This window comes from Apis laboriosa, unplaced genomic scaffold (genome assembly GCF_014066325.1).
Source record: "Apis laboriosa isolate Shangri-la unplaced genomic scaffold, ASM1406632v1 scaffold11_cov152, whole genome shotgun sequence".
Classification (NCBI taxonomy): Eukaryota; Metazoa; Arthropoda; class Insecta; order Hymenoptera; family Apidae; genus Apis; species Apis laboriosa.
In genome coordinates this window covers 944183-965903 of record NW_025221020.1, presented here as the reverse complement: position 1 = coordinate 965903, position 21721 = coordinate 944183, and the positions used below count along the sequence as shown (strand labels likewise).

General features: G+C 24.3%; 4 protein-coding genes across 10 annotated transcripts; 2 read left to right on the top strand and 2 right to left on the bottom strand.

The window, feature by feature from the left end:
* Positions 1-2221: 2221 nt before the first annotated feature.
* Positions 2222-7406, bottom strand: LOC122717507 (E3 ubiquitin-protein ligase SH3RF3-like). 5 transcript variants are annotated; one of them, XM_043941676.1, is made up of 14 exons: positions 7128-7406; positions 6644-6881; positions 6453-6567; positions 6276-6374; positions 6055-6191; positions 5794-5917; positions 5396-5704; positions 4992-5281; positions 4594-4919; positions 4304-4506; positions 4088-4230; positions 3486-3653; positions 2856-2969; positions 2222-2743 (listed from the first exon to the last, which is right to left on the bottom strand). In XM_043941676.1, the coding sequence occupies exons 2-14, from the start codon at positions 6874-6876 to the stop codon at positions 2560-2562; spliced, it is 2445 nt and encodes an 814-aa protein (XP_043797611.1). In that variant the 5' UTR covers positions 6877-6881; positions 7128-7406; the 3' UTR covers positions 2222-2559. The 5 variants fall into 5 exon arrangements, with proteins under 5 accessions (XP_043797611.1, XP_043797583.1, XP_043797592.1 ...); XM_043941648.1 differs by having other exon boundaries at positions 6644-7406; XM_043941657.1 differs by having other exon boundaries at positions 4088-4227; positions 6644-7406.
* Positions 7407-8658: 1252 nt separating this feature from the next.
* Positions 8659-11327, top strand: LOC122717858 (phosphatidylinositol transfer protein alpha isoform). The gene is made up of 6 exons (XM_043942315.1): positions 8659-8831; positions 9210-9240; positions 9884-10147; positions 10224-10301; positions 10380-10760; positions 10876-11327. The coding sequence occupies exons 1-6, from the start codon at positions 8815-8817 to the stop codon at positions 10918-10920; spliced, it is 816 nt and encodes a 271-aa protein (XP_043798250.1). The 5' UTR covers positions 8659-8814; the 3' UTR covers positions 10921-11327.
* Positions 11328-12569: 1242 nt separating this feature from the next.
* Positions 12570-14335, bottom strand: LOC122718160 (short-chain specific acyl-CoA dehydrogenase, mitochondrial). Its single transcript, XM_043942946.1, has 5 exons — positions 14201-14335; positions 14023-14122; positions 13249-13916; positions 12951-13174; positions 12570-12894 (listed from the first exon to the last, which is right to left on the bottom strand). The coding sequence occupies exons 1-5, from the start codon at positions 14220-14222 to the stop codon at positions 12682-12684; spliced, it is 1227 nt and encodes a 408-aa protein (XP_043798881.1). The 5' UTR covers positions 14223-14335; the 3' UTR covers positions 12570-12681.
* A 566-nt stretch (positions 14336-14901) lies between these two features.
* On the top strand, positions 14902-16973 carry LOC122717234. Of its 3 annotated transcripts, XM_043941108.1 has the most exons (6): positions 15028-15139; positions 15232-15272; positions 15469-15772; positions 15846-16007; positions 16179-16584; positions 16730-16973. In XM_043941108.1, exons 3-6 carry the CDS (start codon positions 15503-15505, stop codon positions 16828-16830), a joined length of 939 nt encoding a protein of 312 aa, XP_043797043.1. In that variant the 5' UTR covers positions 15028-15139; positions 15232-15272; positions 15469-15502; the 3' UTR covers positions 16831-16973. The 3 variants fall into 3 exon arrangements, with proteins under 3 accessions (XP_043797029.1, XP_043797036.1, XP_043797043.1); XM_043941094.1 differs by lacking the exon at positions 15232-15272 and having other exon boundaries at positions 14902-15139; XM_043941101.1 differs by having other exon boundaries at positions 15001-15272.
* Positions 16974-21721: the final 4748 nt, after the last annotated feature.

Below are 21721 nucleotides of genomic sequence, written 5' to 3'. Positions count from 1 at the left end.
CTACATTTAAATACATTTTATATTGTGTACATTATTAAATATGAAGATATAATTTTTATATCAACAGAGGAAGAAAATTAAAAAAATAAAAAATATGAGATATTTTAACAAAAATTTTCTTCATATTTGTTGTTGAAAAAATTGTTCTATACATAAAATATAGTAATAATAAATATAATATTTAATGAACTTATATTAAAATAATTTAATAAATTTATATTTTATATTTTTTATAATTTTACTAAATTAAAAATTTTTATTATTTCTTCCTCCGTTATCTTATTTATATATTATATATACGCATATTATGTGTAATGCACATATGTATATTTGAAGGAAATGTTATAGAGAGGTCATGTAATTTGTTAAGGAAATATATATATATATATATATAATACGAAATTATAAATAAAATGTATAATTCATTTTAAATAACTTCATTTTAAAAACAGTATTCTATATTAATGTATTATGATGATATATTGTAATGTTCCATATTTAGAACATTTTTTGTTTTTCATTACATTGATTATTATTTGTTATATCTCTGAACAGATGTATATAGATATATATATTATATTATTCCTTAAAGATAAGATATATTATTCTCAAAATTTCTTACTGATTTGATAATCAAAATATTTGTATTGTTGAATTGATATTATGAACTCATGATTTTAATCAACTATGTATTCAAAAAATGCATAGTAATATTTATTGATGCACAAAACTTTATATGTCTTTTAAATATTTTGAATAATTGGATTGTAAATACATATTATATATTATATTTTAGAATTTGCTTTCAAATTTCATGCTAAAAATTTTTAAAAATATATTGATAGAAAGATAATTTTATATTAACATCATAAACAAGGCTAAATTTTTTTTTCGCTTACATTCTTTAATTCTTATAAAATATAATATCTTTATGACCTCATAATACCGCTTCCATCAATTATACCTAGAGTATAATATTAAAAAATAATAAAAATTTATAAAATAATTTTTTGTAATATTATAGACAAAAATACATAAATTAAATAAATAAAATTCATAAAAGAGTAATATATGACTTATTCTATGTAAGATACGCTTTAAAATTTTTTGAAATTACCACAATTGAAATTGTTAGAATAACAATGCCAATGAATTTTTCTTATGTATGACTAAAAATCATATCTTTTATGACAATATAACAAATATAATCAAATATTGATTATTATTCAACTTCAGGAAGCTCATAATTAATAATTTCTTATAATTATATTATGTGAAGTAGGCTGTTAATAATATAATTTCTTAATTGTGCATGTAAATGACATGTAAATATTCCATAAATAAAAAAACATATACATCCAATTGTACAGTAAAAATATACAATTGATTTTATTAAAAGTATTTATGCAATTCAGTTTTTTCAGAAAATTATTTAATTAAAATATTTACAATTTTAGATATATAGGCCAGCCTTTGATAATTATCTATTTAACAAGATGTCATTGAACATTAAGAAGCTAATCTAGATATTTTCATAAAAAAAAAGTAAATTATAATTTAATTTAAAATATGCTTTAGAATGAAATGTTTTTATATGTATTATAAAAGTTATATTTTTTAAAAAGAAATATTTTATATATTTATAAAAGAAAATATTTATCAAAGCTGACCATATTGAGTTAAAAATGATACAATTTTTTTAATTTATATAATTTTCACAACATTATAAAAAATATCATGCAAATTTTTTAAAAAACAATTCAAAAAAATTAAAAATAAGAGATATATATATATTTGTGCGTGCGTGTGTGTGTGTGTGTGTGAGAGAGAGAGAGAGAGAGAGAGAGAGAGAGAGAGAGAGAGAGAAAGAGAGAGAGATTGACCCTATTATTTTCTCAAAAAAAACTTAAATAACTACTTTTTGTATAAAATTGAAAAAAAAAATATATATACATAATTTAACTAATATATAGAATAATATATAGAATAATATATAGAAATAATATATAGAAATTTCACAGCAGTATTATTATATTTCAAAAAATTACTGCATAAATAAAAATTTTATATGTAAATAGATAAAATAACTTAATAACTATAATAGTATTATTATATTGTGAATTATGAAATGATTTTATGATTTTAAAAAACAGTATTAATATATTTTTCTTTAGTATTTTTTATGAGATGGCAGTATTGATGTAATATAATCTTTTATTCCCTTACTAGATTTTAATAATATTTTATATATGAATATAACATCAATGGCAGTATCATTTTAGATAATTTTACTATATTTCATTTATTATGTAATTAAAAAAATTATTTATGTCGTAATAACGACAAGAATATGTAATTTACTACTACTATAATGTACATATATGTGTTTAATGCACTGCTCATTATATTATGAATAATTTCACAATTTAAATCATACACTTACCTTCATAATAATAATTATATTATTAGACTTGAAAAGTAAGTGGTATGTAATATTTCACTTTCGATTTGTGAAAATTATATACAAGTTTCTAATATGAAATGATTTTGTGCTGTATCTCAGAAAGCTTCAACAAAACTAGCCGGAAAAAGACCAGTACGACCAGTTCTTGGTTGAGTACCTTTATACCAACCATCATCACGTTTTTTATGCACATAAATAATATCTCCTACTCGAAGTTCTAATTCAAATTCGCTATTAGGTGGATATGGCACAATGCAACGAAATCTGTATACTCGTTCTCTGAAATAAAAAGTAATAAATATATAAAAATATTAATTAATTAAGTAAAAATAAAACAAAGAAAAATAAATAAAATATAAAATGATTAAATGATAAAACTATTTTTTTTTACCGTTCGCGAGTAGGTTGTTGTTTGACTTGTTTGCCCATACCAGCATCTAATGAATTACTTTTACGGTGATGATTTCCTATTGGTGTACATACCATTCCACCCGATTCATTAGATCTATAAATGTTAATAAAAAACATAAAAATAAAATTAATTTATTAAAATTTCAAAAAGAAGAGAATATTATATAATATTATATTTCTTATATTAATAATATTTGTTAAATTTGTACAGTTATTATACATCAAATATACACATTCTTAATCAACAAGCAAACTCTTGAAAATATTTAAAATAAAAAAAACAATAAAAATTACAAAACATAATTAAAAAATAGATAAAAAATATAAAAATTTTAATGTCATTAATCAAGCATTTATAATGTATTATTCTTAATTTTTGCAATATTTATTAAAACACTTACCTATATATTACATCATTTATTGTAAATGTTAATATAATTAAATATATATGCATCACACAACTATTACATACAAAGTATTATAAAAGACTAAATACAATTTTCATTTTATATATGAGCTGGGAAAATATATTAAGATAAATATCTTTTACAATAAATACTAATTTTTAAATAATTTTATTTGTCAAACATATATAATTTTAGTAACTAACCTTTGAAGAATTGAGACCGGTAAAGATGGTCTCTCCTTGTATTTAAGTCTTTGTGAAGATGTGACATGTCCCTGCATAGAGCCTGGACACAAACGATGGTAGTTGTTTGAAGCATTTAATTCCTGTGTAGCTCCCACCTGTAGCAACTGACTTGGGCAAGATCCCGATCTAATTTTAAATATATCCGCCCAACCCCCCGTGTAGAATTAGACAAATAATTCAACACATGCAGATCATATAATGTTAAAAAATAAAAAAAAATAATGAAAAACAAATAATGAAAATCAAAAATTTATTTTGCATATATAAAAATTATTTGTTTTTTCTATATACATATGTGAACATTAAAATCATGCAAAAATTTCAACAATTATTTAACATATCATAAAAATACATATATATAATTGTATAAATTTTAAATTGTAACATAAAATATCAGATAAAATATCGAATAGCAATACAATTACATGCAGATTAATAAAATATGTTAAATATAATATAAACATGCAAATTTTATTTATTTTTTTAAAATCTTCAATGATATGTTTAATTATGTGCTATATAAGCCATTGTTATTGCAAACAATGTAGAAAATAACTTACCGAACATGTACTGGATTAATGGAATTGCTATCTTCAAAAACAGGATTATCCATTGAATAAGTAGTAGGAGGTGGTGATTTTGATTTCTTAATATTCGTTAATCGTCGCATCAAAGAGACACATTTATCTTTTTTTTCTTTCTGCTATAATTAAAATATATATACATATATGTTCATATAACAAAGAACTACTATTACATAGAATAAATTTATATACCTTTTCACTATTTTTAGATACAGAAACTACTGCAGTGGAAGAAGGAGAAGCTACAGCATGCAAAATACTATTTGGATTTTTATTTATTTCGTTTATGATGGAAGAACCAGCACCAGTAACAATAGTACCACTATTGTTGATACCAGTAACTGTGGTTGTAGTCATTAATGATTGAGGTAAAGTTACCTGTTTTCCAGGAGAAGCTAAAATAAAAAACAATTTCTTATATACACATTTTAATATGATATATTTTATAAAATTATTACATATAATAAAATTATATTACATACAAATATTTGGTGACATGACAGCACTATGACTACGTCCAAGAGGATTTGCTGAATTTTGTTCCTTGTATCGTGGAGGACTACTTTCTTGATTTTGCATTTGACTTTGACCATGCCAAGATGATGATACCATAAAAGATGGACTAATAGCACGTGGTGGTAATTCTGGTGGTAATAATGTGCGTGGATTATAAGATTGAGAAGTGGATCCTTTATTTTTAGAATAAGTTGCAGTTATTCGTGACTCAGTATTATTTTGACTTGTTGAAGATGGAAAGCTTTGATGCTGTCCCGTATTTGGTGATCCTCGACACAAACTTCGCTGACATCTACGAAAACAAAATTATTTAAAATCAAGAAATTATATTTTAAATTTTTAACATAAATATATATTCATATACTTAGCAGGTGCAACATAATTTCCTGGAAAAACTCCACATTTTTGTGTACGATTAGAAGTTCCTTTAAACCATCCATCTTGACAACGTTCTGTTACCATATAAATGCCTCCTTTTCTTAATTCAAGTTCATCTGCTTTTTGAGGCTTATATGGATACAGAGCTATATATGCAGCTGGTAAATGAGCATTTGCGACTGTAGCAGACAAAATTTGTGATGATTGTGCAAGAGCAAGATCACTACTACCGCTTCGCCTGTGACGAAGATTGTGATCTGCAGTGTTGGTAGTTGTCTAATAAATGAAGAGAAAAAAAATTAATATTTTTTGATTATAATATTAATATAAAATTTGTTTAATATAATAAGACAATTTTTTATCACATTAATATGATAAAATATTATTCACCTGTAACGAAGAAAATGAATCATTACTGTTACCAACAGCATTATCTACTGGGGGACTAAGTATTTCTGCACTATGTCTATGATGTGGATGAGCTTGATGACCACTATTAACAGCAGTGAAACTGTGACGTTTAATATTCTGTCTATTTCCAACTGCAGGAGGAGATGTTGCTGGACTACTAGGACTACTTGGAGCAGTACTAGAACTGCTAGATGTAGTTGAACTATTAGGAGTGTTTGGAGTAGTAGTTGAAGAACTACCTCCTGATGATACATTTGAAATTGAATCAGAAACTGGTAAAATTGTATTCTATTGAAAAAATATTAAATGTTAATATATTTTGTTACATTTCGAATATTAAAAAAATAATATATTTTATATATAATAAATTGTAATACCTGCATAAGTTGTGGTCTTGATTGATTTGTTTGTAAATTACGCGAATGATCAGTTGGTATTAAAGGTGTAGTTTCTTCATTAGTGGGAGTAGGAGGTGCTACCCTTGATGGACCTGGTTGTGTGCTTTTTTGAAAAAAATATTAATTATAATTAATTACAATTAATTAAAAAATATTATAAATTATAATTAATTAAAACATATTAATTATAAATATTAATGTTATATACTAATAATGTTAATAGCAAATTATAAAAATTACTTTGTTGAAAGTTTCATTAAAGCTCTTGCCACACTATTCAATTCCACAAAAGCTAATGGAAAGATACCAATTCTATCCAACAATTTTCCTTCTGCCCAATTTTCATCAACTCTTCTAATAACACTAATAATTTCTCCCTATAAAATTATTTTTAAAAATGCAATATTAAATCAAATAAATAAATATAAAACATTATATCTATATATTTATATATAGCTTACCTTATTGAATGTCAGACAGCCATCTTCATCATCATTGGTCATTCTAAAATCATATAAAGCTTTGCACTGAGGAACATCTGGAGTCAATGGTGTCATTATCTGTACATATAAATTTATTAAATACTTTTTATATTACATTATTAACATATTATAACAATAAAATGTTTTAATACACACTTGGACATAAGACAAAGGAAAAACTCCATGACTATTAGCACTTTCTCCAAAACACCAATTATTATCGATTTTCTTACGTAAAATGACAATGTCACCTTTTTTAAAAGACAAATCTCTGAAATTTAAAATAGTTTATAAAATATCATTTAAATATATATTAATACAATTTTGTTAAAAGGATATAAAATTACCCTGGGACTTTTGATACATAATCGTAGATCGCTCTGCCATATGTTTGATTGTGTAAGTGAACTTGTTTCGCTGTTGCATTACCATGTCTAATTGATTCATTTGTGAATGTAGTAGGAGTAGGACTATTAGTTACAATGGGAGCTGAAGTAATTTGATGGCCACCAAAGAGTCTTTGAGGTCCTGGATTATTTTTAATTATAGATTTTGTAGATTTAGGAGCTGCATTACGCATTCCTTCTAAAATACGCATTAATAATACATTAGGAGGTAAATCATCCACTTTAACATCAACTAAAATGCGACATTCAGGGCAGCGTAATTCATGATGAGTGTTAACTATCTCTTCCAAACATTTCTTGCAAAAGGTATGCTGACAAGGAAGTACTTTGCTCGATGTATCTAATCGTTCGAGACACACCGAGCATTCTAATAAATCATTCAGCATACATTCATCCATTCTGATTTATATTATGAAATGCTCACTTTCAGTCTTTTTCTTTTTCAATTTGTTTGTCTATGTTTAAGATTCAATTTTTTTAATCTTCCCACGCGTCTTGTCTTCTGTGCATTCACAAGCTACCATACATTTAATGTACTTATCTTCTATATAACATGTAATAACGAAACTTGATTTATAATTATAGTAGTCCACCAAAAATTCCACTTCATGAAAAAATATATGAACATGTTACTGAATTTTTCTTCGAACTTTCGAACTACTTGCTCATCTTTTCATTTATTCTGAACGAAATATTCTTAGGCGCGTCAGTATACGCGCTGTCATCTAAGTATATTTCGTCACACACACCAAATCATATCGATCAATCGACTCGTCGATTATAGTCGATTCTAAAATAAACCAACAAATGTTGCATGATATATCTATTCATAATATAAATTTTATAACCAAATATTGTCATAAACCAATATTTATTGCAAATATATAATACTTATTTTTATTTCAAAATTTTGTTATAAAGTAACATAATATTATTATGAAAAATGAATACAAGATATCTTTCTAATTTTTTTATGTAGTTATAAATATGAAACTTAGGAATTTTTAAGTTATATATCATAAATTCTATCACATATTCTGTACAAAATTATCAATATTGTATAAATGAATAGCTTTTTTGTACATGAAGTACATTGTAAATAAAAAATAACTTTCACTTTTTATTTATCATATTTTTAAATTTTTTTCTTAAATTTCTCTTAAAATATCTATCTATTCTAAAATCATATAATATTTCTATTAAAATAAAAAGAAACAATTAAAAAAATCTTTTTTTAAAAATGTTTAAAAAAAATATCTACTTATAAAATTATATAATATTTATCAAAATATTTTTTCTCACTATAATCTTTATACTTTTCAATAAATAATATTTAAAAAAATAATAATTTTTTATTGTTTTTAAACTTCTTTTGTTGAAAAATATATATTATTTTTCACAGTATATGATATTAAAATTTATAATATGTTCTTTTACAAATAACATAATATTATATAATTATTTGTATTATATAATTTACATTTGTTATTGAACATATTATAAATTATAAATTATAATTATTAATGAAATTGTATATTAAATAAGATATCTCTTTTATATGTTTTATATTTTTATATGTTATATATCTTTATTTTCAATTTTCATGAAAATCATAGTGAATTTTTTAATATTTCTTTCAGACTTCAAATTTCATTTATATTCAATAAATTTATTTAATATAATATTAAATAAAAATTGTAATATAGATTCATAATAGAATATAATAAATTAGCAACAATATTTCTTATAATTACTTAATATTTTTTTTATAAATTCTATATGAAATCCCCAGATTAAATTATTGTAAACTTGATAGATGATAAATGCGCATGCGAATTGAGATACATGTAAGCATGACGTCATTTTGCAAAGTGTCTGTGAAGTAAGAGTGGGGAAATTCGATGCACATGTGTGCGCAAGTAAGTGTGCTTTTTAGTGGCTGTGCAGTGTGGCACTCAGTGATTCAAGTGTGTGGCAGTCCGTTGAGAAGTCGACGCCGTTGTATGCGTATGACTGCGGGTTGAGAGATAACACGAGTGAATTTGCTAAAGCAAGGGTGGTTCTGTGTGGCCGCACTGAATTACTGCAGCCCATGTGCTCTGCTTGTTAAAATGCTCATCAAAGAATTGTAAGTTCTTGCGAAATTTTTTATTATTAGTTTAATATAGCGTGATGAACGAGAACTGATCGAACATTTAAAAGTAATTCTTGGGATATGGTTACTAATCTTTAACGGTGGGTGGGATTGGAGGGGTAAAGAGGGATGCACTTTCATCCCTTGTCATCCATACGGATAACATTTTATATGCGGTGAATAATTTTATTTTAACTGATAAGTATTGTTTTCAAAAGAAATTTGTTCATCATACGTTATTTATCGTTCAATTTTCAATACCTGGAATGTGATACTTAAGTTCATATTAAGTGTATTCAAGGTCGTTGCTTATAAATATATGATTACTTTTTATTTAGTAATTGAAATATAATTTATTAATTTCTGTTACAGCCGTGTCACTTTGCCTCTTAATGTGAAAGAGGTATGTATTTAATGAATAATAAGATCTCATTATAATGACCCATTTTGAAATATATTATTGCAATTGAATAGAAATAAAAACTTAAATAATTTCTACATCAATACTATACAATTATCAAAAATTGCAAATCATTTAATTATAGTTTATTATTATTTAGAAGCATGTGATTATCTTGAATGTTTTGAATTTTTAATTTGATATATCTATCAAATCTTGTCTTATCATGCTCATTTTATTGTTAGATTTATTATTATTCAGTTAGAATATAATAAATGTTTTTCTTTTAAAATGCATAAATATATTCTATCTTCTTCATATTTTGTTTAATTTAATCTTTAATTATTCGCATATTTTTACATTTATTGCTAATTTTTTTTCCTTTATTAATATTTGATTTTTCTTATAAAAAAATAAATTATTTAAAGTTATAAAAATAATATTTTATATATTTTATAATAATATAATAAATAAATTATTATTGATATTAAAATTTCCTTATAAAAAAAAAAATAATGTTTATATTTATGTGATTAGATATTTTTTATTTTATTGATTTTATTTATTAAAATGAATTTTATATTGCTTTATTATTACTTTCTATACATAATTTATATATTATAAAATATAACTTATTTCGTGGCAGTATCAAGTGGCTCAGCTATATTCTGTAGCAGAAGCTAGTAAAAATAATACTGGAGGAGGAGAGGGAATACAAGTGTTAAAAAATGAGCCATTCACAGATTATCCTTTACTTGGTGGAAAATATTCTTCAGGTCAATATACATACAAGATTTATCATTTAGCTAGTAAAGTGCCTGCTTTTATTCGTATTATGCTGCCAAAGAATTCCTTGGAAATTCATGAAGAAGCTTGGAATGCTTATCCTTATTGTAAAACAGTTATTACTGTAAGTACAATTTGTTTATAAAAATTTTTTACAAAATTTCTATTTAGATTTTAATATTTTTTTGTTTTTTGTACAGAATCCTGGATATATGAAAGAAAATTTTGTAATTATGATTGAATCATTTCACATTGATGATGTTGGAAATCAACATAATGTGTGTAAAAAATTTATAAAAATAGTTTTATTTTAGTTTTATTTTTTATATATATTAATATTATTTATTAACTAATAGGTTCATGAATTACCTCCTGATAAATTAAAAATAAGAGAAGTAATACATATAGATATTGCAAATGATCCAATTGCAAATGCTGATTATAAGGAGGATGAAGATCCAACTAAATTTAAATCTGTGAAAACAGGTCGAGGTCCTCTTATTGGTAAAGATTGGAAAAATAATGTCCAACCTGTAATGACATGCTATAAACTAGTTACTTGTGAATTTAAATGGTTTGGTTTACAAAATCGCGTTGAAAGTTTTATACAAAAAGCAGAAAGGCGTCTCTTTACTAACTTTCATAGGCAAGTGTTTTGTTGGATTGATCGTTGGTATGGTTTAACTATGGAAGATATTAGAGCAATTGAAGAAAGTACGAAAGAAGAATTAGATAGGGTAAGTAATTTTAAAAATTTATAATATATTAAAAGTTACATTATATTAATTACATATTAATTAATTTGAGTTTTTAGTTATTTAATTAATTATAAAAGATATTTGAATTTTTCAGCAAAGAGATCAAGGAGAAGTAAGGGGTATGCGAGCTGATGATTGAAGCTTTGATAGCTTCTATTATGGATGGTTAAATCAATTTCCTTATATGTCTCAGATACATACGCATACCTATAAAAATACACTCACATGTTTTGTCATAGGCGATCCTGCAGGATCGGGACAATTTCCAGAATTTAAGTGTTTAGATTCAGTGTCTATTATAATTACTTATGATTTTAATTTATTTACATTTACAAGCGTTTTAGATAAATGTATCTATTGTCAAAGATTATAATATAGCAAATAATAAGAGAGAACTGATACAGATCAGTTCAACTTATACAATGTATAAAATATTCAAAAAAAGTACAGAGTTCGATAAAATCAATTTAGGTGGAAAAATATGTAATGTTATTTAACACCATAGTAGTTCAATATTAAAATTTATAAATAAGTCGTTCGGAATGCTTGCTATATAATATAATTGATGAAATTAGACACAAAAATTGCGAAATAATAATTCACAATTTATTATTTTAAATTTATTATATTATGATTTGAAACCAAAAATATCATTATATTTATATAACAATGATTATTTTAATAAGTTTGTGCAGTAAGTGGCCTGAAAGTTTTTAAATCCAATTATACTCTGTATAATAATCAGAAGAATTAAACAAAATTATTTTAACAGTTTCAAAACAGAAAATTGATTTTGTCATAATTTATTCTCTTACTAATATTCAATATTATAAATAAAATAATTAAAAAAATAATGATTAAACTATAGAAATCCTTTTTTGTTTCTTTTTAATGAAAAAATTAAAGAAAAATATGTGCATCAAAATTTGGACCAATTTGCTAAACTTCAATTAAATCTTTGATTACCATATTGGCACTATATTATTATATTGTTTGTGAAAAATATAAAAATAATTTTATAAGATAATTGAATTATACATATATATATATATATATACATATGAAAAAAGAAAAAAACTATTTTAATGTAAAAATTACAACGGCAAATGCACTATTGTATATAAGAAAAGAAGCATACAGTGAAATTCAAATTGAAATATTATATTCACTTACATATTTCTTTACATTCCAATAGATCTCTATCCAACAAATTTAAATGTCATATTTAATATCTTTGCTTATATAAAACAAAGAAAGAATTCGATAAAAATATAGTTGAAAAAAATCGTAATTGTCGTTTGCACAAATTATATGTATACTGTTATCTGTTGTACTGGGATCTATAGTGTAGAATTTAAGATAGTTATAGAAATACAATTTAGATAAAACTGTAATTTTTTGGGATCTTAATACAGGGAGTATCAGAATTTATGCTACTCAATTGTGAATTTTAGTATTTAAGTATGATATGCGATCTTATCAAATTACTTATATAATTAATAGAGATTTTAAAATAAAATCTCATTATAGATAGTGTTTATCATTCCTATTCATTATTTTAACAAATAATCTATTTGTCATCATTCCATAATGAGCGAGTATAAAGAAATTATAAATAAAAATTCGTATAATATTGCTATAGAATTAATAATGAGATATTGGTATATGTTTTTGCATATTTAAATATGTAAGTTTTGCATATTTACATATATATTTACATTTATTTTATGACATTAAATCATAAAAAAAAACTACATAATTATAATGATATATAAAATTTATTAGCCTTTCTTCGTAAAGGATAAAAATATAAATATATAAAATTAATAAAATATATAAAAAATATTTTGTTTGCATATGAAGAACTTCAGTAGAAAAATATATGTCGCATTTAAATATTTCAATTAAGATTGTATTCTTTGATAACATTTGCAGCTATAACTAATCTTTGTATCTCTGATGTACCTTCATAAATTTCAGTAATGCGTGCATCTCTATAATAACGTTCTGCTGGCATATCACTAACGTAACCCATACCACCTAAAATTTGCATGCATTGATGCGCACAGAAAGTAGATGTTTCAGATGATGATAATTTTGCCATAGCAGCTTCCTAACAAAAAAAAATTATTAAATTATGTTTGAATTTAATTATTTTTATCGTCGCACCTTTGTATATGATTTATTATTATCTTTAAGTGCAGCTGCTCGCCATGTTAATAATCTTGAACTTTCTAATCTCAATGACATGTCAGCAATTTTTTGTTGAATTGTTTGTAATTTAATAATAGAACTACCAAATGCTTGTCGTTTTGCCGCGTACTCGATTGCACAGTCGAGAGATGCTTGAGCTATGCCTAATGCTTGAGCAGCAATGCCAATTCTACCAGCATCTAGAAGTTATATATTGTGATTATTATTTTTTCAGATATTACATTTATATAGATACCATGAATTCATTTCATACCCAAAGTCGTCATTGCAATTTTAAAACCCATTCCTGATTCTCCTAATAAATTTTCTTTTGGTAATTTACAATCTTCAAATATTAATGAACAGGTACTGCTACCACAAATACCTAATTTATCCTCTTTTTTACCAACAAAAAGACCTTCTGTAGTTTTATCAACTATAAATGCACTTATACCTTTATGCTTTTTAGATTTGTCCGTTGTAGCAAATAGAATAATTGCATCTGATTCATAAGCATTTGTTATCCATGATTTAGTACCGTTAATTAAATAATTAGATCCATTTAATTTAGCAATAGTAGAAGCAGCACTTGCATCACTACCATTGCCTGGTTCACTAAGGGCAAAACATCCAATCTTATTACCAGTTGTAAAGGGGGTAATATATTTTTTTATTTGATCTTTATTGCCAAATTTTTGTATAGGTCCTAAATAAAGAGAATTATGTACACTCATTATGAGACCTGTACTAGCACAACCTCTAGATATTTCTTCTAATGCAATAGCATAAGCTAAATAATCTAGTCCAGTTCCACCTAAATTTTCAGGAATTGCTATACTCATTAAACCCAATTCTCCCATCTTTTTAACTTGTTTTTCTGGATAAAGATGTTTTTTGTCAATTTCTGTTGCTAAAGGCTTTAATTCTTCTTCTGCAAAGTCTCTATAATATAATATTTATTATATGATATATTGCATTGTATTATGATTTATATTGAAAAAAAAAAAAATAAAAAATAAAAATATTATAAATATATAATGATGAGTACCTGCATGTTTTATGTAACATCTGATGAGTCTCTGGTAACATGGAAAGACTAACAATATTTCGAATAATATTATTATAAATTGTAGTTTTATTTTGTGCAACTGATTTAGAAAATAAAAATTGTGAAATTTTTATATAATATATATTCATATAATAGTATATTTTAAATAAATACTTACCAAATAACCTTATTTTGTACATTGTTATTGATAAATTTCTTTATGTAAATAATATTATATTATTGTAACAAATTATTAAAACTGATATTTCAATATTTTGAATAGCACAAGATTACAACAATATTATTATGTATCAATAGCTTTAGATATATATAATGTATATATATGTACATATATTTATATATCGATGGCTATATATATATAAATTATATATATAAAATATATATATATATTTTCAAGTAATATAATAAATAATTTATAAGAACTAAAATAATAGTACTATTAATTTTTTATTAATAGTAAATTTAAAAATTTTTTTATATATATATGAATAAATATAATTATATTTTAATTATATTATTTGAAATGTTTTAATGTAAATTTATAAAGCAATTTGATTAATAAAAAAAAAAGATAATATATTATAGAAAAAAAAAAGATATAGATTTTTAAATTAGTTTTTTCTTTTCATTTTAAGTACAATTTTTAAGATTTTTTTGTAACAAATTACTAATATACTTATTTATTATATTTTTAATATTTAATTTATATTTTAAATAATTAATAATATTTCATGTTTTTTATCTATGAAAAATGTATTTTTTGTATATAATTATATGAAACAATTAAAACTTAGCCATACTTTCCCGCGGTATTTTCAATAATGATAATAAACAATCAATATGTTCGCATGGATAATACGAAAATGTGCGCATGTACAGATTGTATTTCTGTTCGATATAACTAGTTCATTTCTCCAATTTCAGAGAGTGAAAAATATAACAAATAATATAAAGAAATTTATATTGAATTAAAAGTAAAGATGTCGAATAGTAAATGTATTAAACAATTGCGTAAAAATTATGTAAAAGATCAACAAGAAATGTCACATTCGGAAAAGCTACGATTGATAGACGATGAATTGAATGCGTTTTACAAGTAAAATTTTAGAAAATTTTTTATCTTGTTATATTTTTTTAAATGTATATAATTTTAATTTTCTTTAATATTGTGCTAACTTTTTTTTAAAGAAAATTATTTGATATGTACAATATTACATTCTTTATTATTGGTACGTATTCATTATTTAAAATTCTTTTATTATTTTTTTTAATATTATAAAATCATTTTTTATATGTGTTATATATGAAAAATATTTTTAGTATGATATTATTATATTAATTATTTTAATATATGATTTTTATGATATATAATATATGATATTTAATTTTTATTTAATGATTGTATTTTATGTAATTAATTAATAGATATTGTCAACAAGCTGGCTTTACAGAAGAAGAAATGGATATTATTTGTCAACCATTAGTAGCTGCAATGCGGCGCTCTTGGTTACAACTTGTTATCAGGGGAACACTTGTATTAATTGTTCTTGGTACTTTAGCATGTCTAGCAGCTCAACTTGATTTTGTTGGAACTCATTTTACTGCAATTAGTCGTCTTTTACTTATCAAAGTTCTACCAATTTGGAATTGGCAACCTTTGTACTATGAAAATTGTATGATTAATAATCCTTTTTATAATGATTATATGATAACTGAAGAAGATTGTGTGGTATGATTATTAATATTAATCGAAAGTATTTTTAAAAATAAATTACTAAAGTAATCAGAAATTATATTTACAGACTTGTGAAGCTTTGGAAACTATTGACCGTTTATCAGATGTAAGATATCGAAATCTTGTTGATAATTATCTGAGCAGAGATGCACCTGCAATTATTACAGATGCAATGGATTCTTGGGCAGTTATGAATACAGATTATTTTTGGTTCGATAATATTACTCATGTAAGTATAATTATTATTACAACAATTGTATTTATTATGTATTTTATTTCCTTTGATAAAATAAATGCACAATTCAAAAAAAAAATCATGTATAATTTCAAAAAAATTTCATGTGTATTTAACAAATTTATTTATATATTTTGTTTATATATATTTTATTTATATTAACAGCTTTATTTAGAAAATGAACGCTTAATGGAAACAGTACCATGTGCTTTGACTTCAAATTTGAGAACTGGTTCGTCTGACTTGGCAGCATTTTTGCGTCGGGTACATTCACCTGAAGTAGCTAAATGGTTCGTCCATTGGCAAAATTGCGATATCAATGCAGTGAAAGTATTGAGAAAGTATTACCAACGTCCATATTTCCTTTCAAGTACTGTCTCACCAGCGCATTTTAATTGGGTTCTTATGTCTTCGGATTATAATAGTCCAAGTTATAAAAAGGTTGAACTAGATTCAGGTCTTATAGCTTTAGCTCAATTACGAGGAGCTACACAACTTCGTTTGACTCCTATAAATCCTTGTAATAGTTCTTGTCCTGAATTAGTAGCAGATTTGCATCAAGGCGAGATGCGTAAGTTGAAAAATTAATTGTATAGATAAATATTTAATAAATAATCTATTATTAAATAAATTATTTATTAAATAATTTAAATACATTATTAGTAGAATGAATTAAGAATTGGTCATTGATTTTATATTCATCATATTGATTTTAGTTGTTTTTACTAATTTAATGTGGACTTTGGAATATGCGCCGATGAGAGGATTAGACAACATTGCAATCTTGACTGAAACTGTCTGGGAGGAGGATACATAAATCATAACTATTTTCTTTATATTGTGTTAGTCCATGATACTCTTCTATGATAATCTAAGTATATATTGCTTAATTAAATTATATACATGTATATTCATTCTGCTATCATAGTTCACATTAAATAAAATACTTCTCTCATCTAATAAATGTGAACTTATTTTGTAATTTGATAATTTTTTTTTTTATTTTATATTTTAATTAAATATGTTTTAATTTACGATATATGCAAATATTTTTATTACTCTAATGGAACTTCATGAAAAGGATGAGATGAAAAAAACAAAAAGTAACAACAAACAAGATTCGTTTTTTATTAATTAATCGTTTATAATAACATTGTTTTTTGTTGATTTTTTTTCTTTTGTAGCAGTTTTTTCTGATATTTCAATTGGGCTAACAAGAAATAGATTGTTATGCTCCGATTCATAGAAAAAACAAAGCGCAAGATTACTGAATGACAAACGTAGCTGACGATTTGACATGCTTAATCAATGCGATAATTTGTTATATTAAAAGTTTTATGAGTATATATAATCGATTTCTTTTTTTTATGCGCTACGTTCTGTTTATACAATTTTAGAGTAATTTTAGAGTATCGATGTAAGAGAAGGAATGACAATAATTGGCGCCTAGCTAATAACACCATCGAAATATGTTCTTTAGGTCTTCTATTCCATACTATCCAATGTTTTTAACTCTTTTCCTTTCAAACTATTTTCTTTCCCCTTTGATTTTTATTCATTATATCATCTTATATATGCATCGATATATACACATCCACTCGTACATATGCGCATTCTTTCTCTTTTCTTTCTTTATTCTATCTTTCCATAAAGTGTTTTCATGGAATAAAGTTCTACAATTCCAAAGGGAGTTTTAATCTCTCATAGAAGATTAATACTCGTCATTAATAACTGTTGAAATATTGTATATTATTTAACTAACCGTTATCTAAATCGATATAACGCTTGTACATCTATTTTTTCTCAGGATGTGGAAAACACTTTTCTGAAAGAGAGATTTCAGTATGAGATCTAATATTGATTATTTTACTTATTAATTTTTTTCATCGAATTAAAGAATTTTCCACGCTCTTTAGACGGTCTTTTCAGCGGAAAAAGATCAACGTTTGAACGAACATCATTTCTCGTTCATTTATTTCGGACATACACATACGCATCATCTTCGGCACGGCTTATATTTGCAATTCATATTGTATTAGCTGTATCAAAAAACTGTTTCATACGAATTCATTCAACGACTAAATTTATAATAATGATAATATACAAGTGAGACACTACACAAAAATGAGCGTAGATAACAAACGAAACGACTTCGAAGTATCTAAGAGAATTCAATTTTCTCTCATTATTATATTTTTTCACATTTTTTTTTATAATGTTTTATTCTTGATTTAATTTCTTAGAATATTATTTACGTTTAATTTGCGCTTGTTTTTTTCATCCGTTTTATATCATTACTTCTGATAAATGTTTAAATAAAGATTTGTCTAAGTATTATCTGTTAGTTCTTAATCATGTTCGACCGTTGCATTGCGTTAATTTATTGTTCCTGTTGTTGTTGTTAAAATTATTATCTTCTAAGATTTAGTCCGATCACAAATAGAGAAGAGACAGAATTTAGCTCTCGATACGTGGAATACTTGAAATGGATTTTTTCTCGCGTTACATTTTTTGCATTTTTTTTATTATAAGACTACTTGCATTTTTTTTATCTTTTTTTTTATCTTTTTTTTTTTTTTTTTTTTTTGCTTATGATATCTAACACTTAACAATAATAGATGAAGATTTTTCGTAACTATTCCAATATTTTCTTTCGTACATATTCAATGCTGCTACGTTTTACAATGATTCTGGATTTTTTCTCACATACATTTTCATTTGAATCGTTTTAAACTCGTTTCGCTACGTGATTTATATCAATATAAAACTGAATAATGAAAAACGAGGGAAAAAAGCAAAAATGTTAAAGAGATGGCATTAAAGAGATGAACGATATAGATTTGCTAAGAAATATTTAATTAACACATTCACTACCATTTGAATGAAATTTTTATCTAAGAATTTTTCTTTGAAGAATATGCTGTTTTTTTTTTTTTTCTCTTCTTATAGATTTGATCGGTTCATCAATTTTTCGCGAATGTTGGGTTAAGTTGATTACTAGGTTAGATTCGTATCTTCCGATGAATCGACTGAATACTCAAATATTTTCATCAATCAATTCTGATATTGGTAGCGAACGTGTTAAGCATTTAAAGATCTTAAATGTCACGTCAGTCTTTTTCTTTTTTTTCTTTTCTTCGTTTAATCGCCTGAATCAATATTTCACATTAGATATGTTTACAACAAAGATTTATAGGAATTCTGACAACAATCGCGAGTTTACTCCGCTCAAAAGTTACTAGGATAAAGGATAAAGATCAAAGGAAACTAATATATTTTTGACTCGATCCATTGGAAAATTTTTCTAAATCAACAGATTACAATAATCCATCGACATAGAATTGAATGCTGAAGAATATTAATAAACTTTATAATAACGGCTTAATTATACAATGTACATTATGTACTTATTTTTAAATCATATTGTAGAATTTTTGAAAGATGCTTATAATAAATGTAACTCTGATTATTTCCAATGGATCAAACGGATATCGTTGATAAACACATTTCAAAGAACAGCATCGAAAGCGTATCTATTCATTTCAATAAATTTTTGATTCAGACAAAATTTAAATTTTTCACGCTCGCGCGAATACTGGTCGAACGAGATTGACTATGTTGAGTTTGCAATTTCGTGCGTTAAATCGAACACGACAATCGAGCAAGCTTTACATATTTCGCGACTTTTATTTCAATGACAATATTACATCGAAATATGCTTAATCATAAATACCTACAGTTTTCAAATGTGAATTACACATATTAATAAAAACATTTTTATCTATATTTAGCTTTTCGCGAAGAAAGTGAAAGGAAATATTAAATGGAATTAAGAGAAATGAATCTACATTTGAATAGCCAAATTGGTCTCTCGAAAAAATATAGTTTGGTCCATAGTCATAGTATACACAGTTTTTGTAACTCTTGCTCGTTAAACGTTATGCGATTCATCGTGATCGACATTGCAAAAACAAGATTCAAAAATCATATTGTATCAATTTGATGGTGCTACTACGTGTGGCCCAATCTCGCATTCCAGCAAATCTAATAATTATTGCGACAAAAATGAAAGATAATGAAAGTATGTAAAGAAAATACAAATTAACTCTTTTTTTTTTGCATTAAATTATAATAAATTGATTATAAATTGGAAGAAAAATTGAAATCAAATAATGTAACAATCTTTCAATAATGTATATAAATAGATTATAAAGGATTTAAATTTGAAAGAAAATTTAATTGAAGAAATATAATTGAAGAATTTTTCAAAACGAATTTTTGGGCCGCGTGTTTAACATTGTTAATTAATTTATAGATCGCATATCATTCACAATATTATAATATTTATCGACACTCGATTAACATAAACGGACGAGAGGCAACTATCGGTTTTAAACAGATATATCCACGATATTTTATAACAATTATGATCAATTTCGAATTTATGATTTCCAAAATATGATGGAAAATGACATTTGAAATATTTGTCACGCTTTCTTTGTTTTGCTAAGGATTCTTTATATTGTGTCTTATTGTGTACTTATTTATTTATTTATTTTTATATATCTATATATGTATATATATATATATAATATATATATTATATATATACATATATAAATATGTATATATATGTGTATATATATATTAATATATATACATATAATAATATATATATATTATGGCAAAAAAAGAAAAAGAACAATTGAAGGTAAGGATACTTTGTACAAAATACGATACAAGTAGCGATGTAACAACACTTTGCAATAGTTAAATATAATATGTATATATATGTGTATATATATTTGTATGCATACATACCTTTACCTACATATATTAATATATATATACGTACACGTATGCATGCATATATGTATATGCATATGTATATATTTATATCTTATTTGCGTATCATGCCATGTTTTAAATAGATGTCGTACGATGACAAAATCATTGTCGTTTATTTGATCGACCAATTGACCAAATTGATATTAAACAAACAAAGAAAATTCTAATGATTAGAATTGGCAACGCGTGTGATGCAATGTTGTCACACAACGTCTGTAAGAAAAATATATAATTTTGCTAAATTATTGATTTTTGAAATGCAAAGAAGATGAGCCGTATATAGATATTGTCACTCATTGACAACAGTGAGTTGTATCATTTTGTTGTTGTAATAACATCTAATTAAGACGTGGCATTATACGTATGCTATGATTTTTCATATCTCTTTTTCCTTTCTCTAATATTTTCTTTTGTCGACCAAATTTCATACTCCGTTTTCTCGGAGCGATATTATTTAATTTATTTATTTATTTATTTGTTTTATTTATATATATATATATTTATATATTTATATATTTTATGACGTAGTTCAATTTGATCCACGAGTCGCCCTATTGTAAATGCTTCTGTCGATTTCTTGACGTCATTTCACCTTTGTCTTATACAATGATTTATTTATTTTAAAGTCCTGTTCAAGTATAACAAGGAGCTACTTTCCTATTTATTCTTTACGAATGATCCACTTGCATTACTCTATTTAGTTATTGTTATAATCACATTTTTACTCGTTTCTTTTCTTCGTATTTGTCTAATATTAACATAAAATTTGATTATATATTTTAAAAGGAGAAAATTATATGTCGAGGCAAGAAAAACGAAGAAAAAAAAATAAATAATAGATAATAAATAAAAAATAAGAT

What these genes read in the sequence shown, in the direction of transcription:
- LOC122717507 (XM_043941648.1), bottom strand. Translation starts at nt 7,101, where the DNA reads ATGGATGAATGTATGCTGAATGATTTATTAGAATGCTCGGTGTGTCTC. An exon ending in CAAGACCACAACTTATGCAG is followed by an intron (nt 5,705 to 5,793) that starts GTATTACAATTT and finishes TTTTTTCAATAG; the next exon opens with AATACAATTTTACCAGTTTC. An exon ending in TGTCATGTCACCAAATATTT is followed by an intron (nt 4,507 to 4,593) that starts GTATGTAATATA and finishes TTTTTATTTTAG; the next exon opens with CTTCTCCTGGAAAACAGGTA.
- LOC122717858 (XM_043942315.1), top strand. An exon ending in ATGTTGGAAATCAACATAAT is followed by an intron (nt 10,302 to 10,379) that starts GTGTGTAAAAAA and finishes ATTAACTAATAG; the next exon opens with GTTCATGAATTACCTCCTGA. An exon ending in CGAAAGAAGAATTAGATAGG is followed by an intron (nt 10,761 to 10,875) that starts GTAAGTAATTTT and finishes TGAATTTTTCAG; the next exon opens with CAAAGAGATCAAGGAGAAGT.
- LOC122718160 (XM_043942946.1), bottom strand. Translation starts at nt 14,222, where the DNA reads ATGTACAAAATAAGGTTATTTG. An exon ending in ATGTTACATAAAACATGCAG is followed by an intron (nt 13,917 to 14,022) that starts GTACTCATCATT and finishes ATTATATTATAG; the next exon opens with AGACTTTGCAGAAGAAGAAT. An exon ending in ATAATAAATCATATACAAAG is followed by an intron (nt 12,895 to 12,950) that starts GTGCGACGATAA and finishes TTTTTTTGTTAG; the next exon opens with GAAGCTGCTATGGCAAAATT.
- LOC122717234 (XM_043941094.1), top strand. Translation starts at nt 15,024, where the DNA reads ATGTCGAATAGTAAATGTATTAAACAATTGCGTAAAAATTATGTAAAA. An exon ending in GAATTGAATGCGTTTTACAA is followed by an intron (nt 15,140 to 15,468) that starts GTAAAATTTTAG and finishes ATTAATTAATAG; the next exon opens with ATATTGTCAACAAGCTGGCT. An exon ending in TAACTGAAGAAGATTGTGTG is followed by an intron (nt 15,773 to 15,845) that starts GTATGATTATTA and finishes TTATATTTACAG; the next exon opens with ACTTGTGAAGCTTTGGAAAC.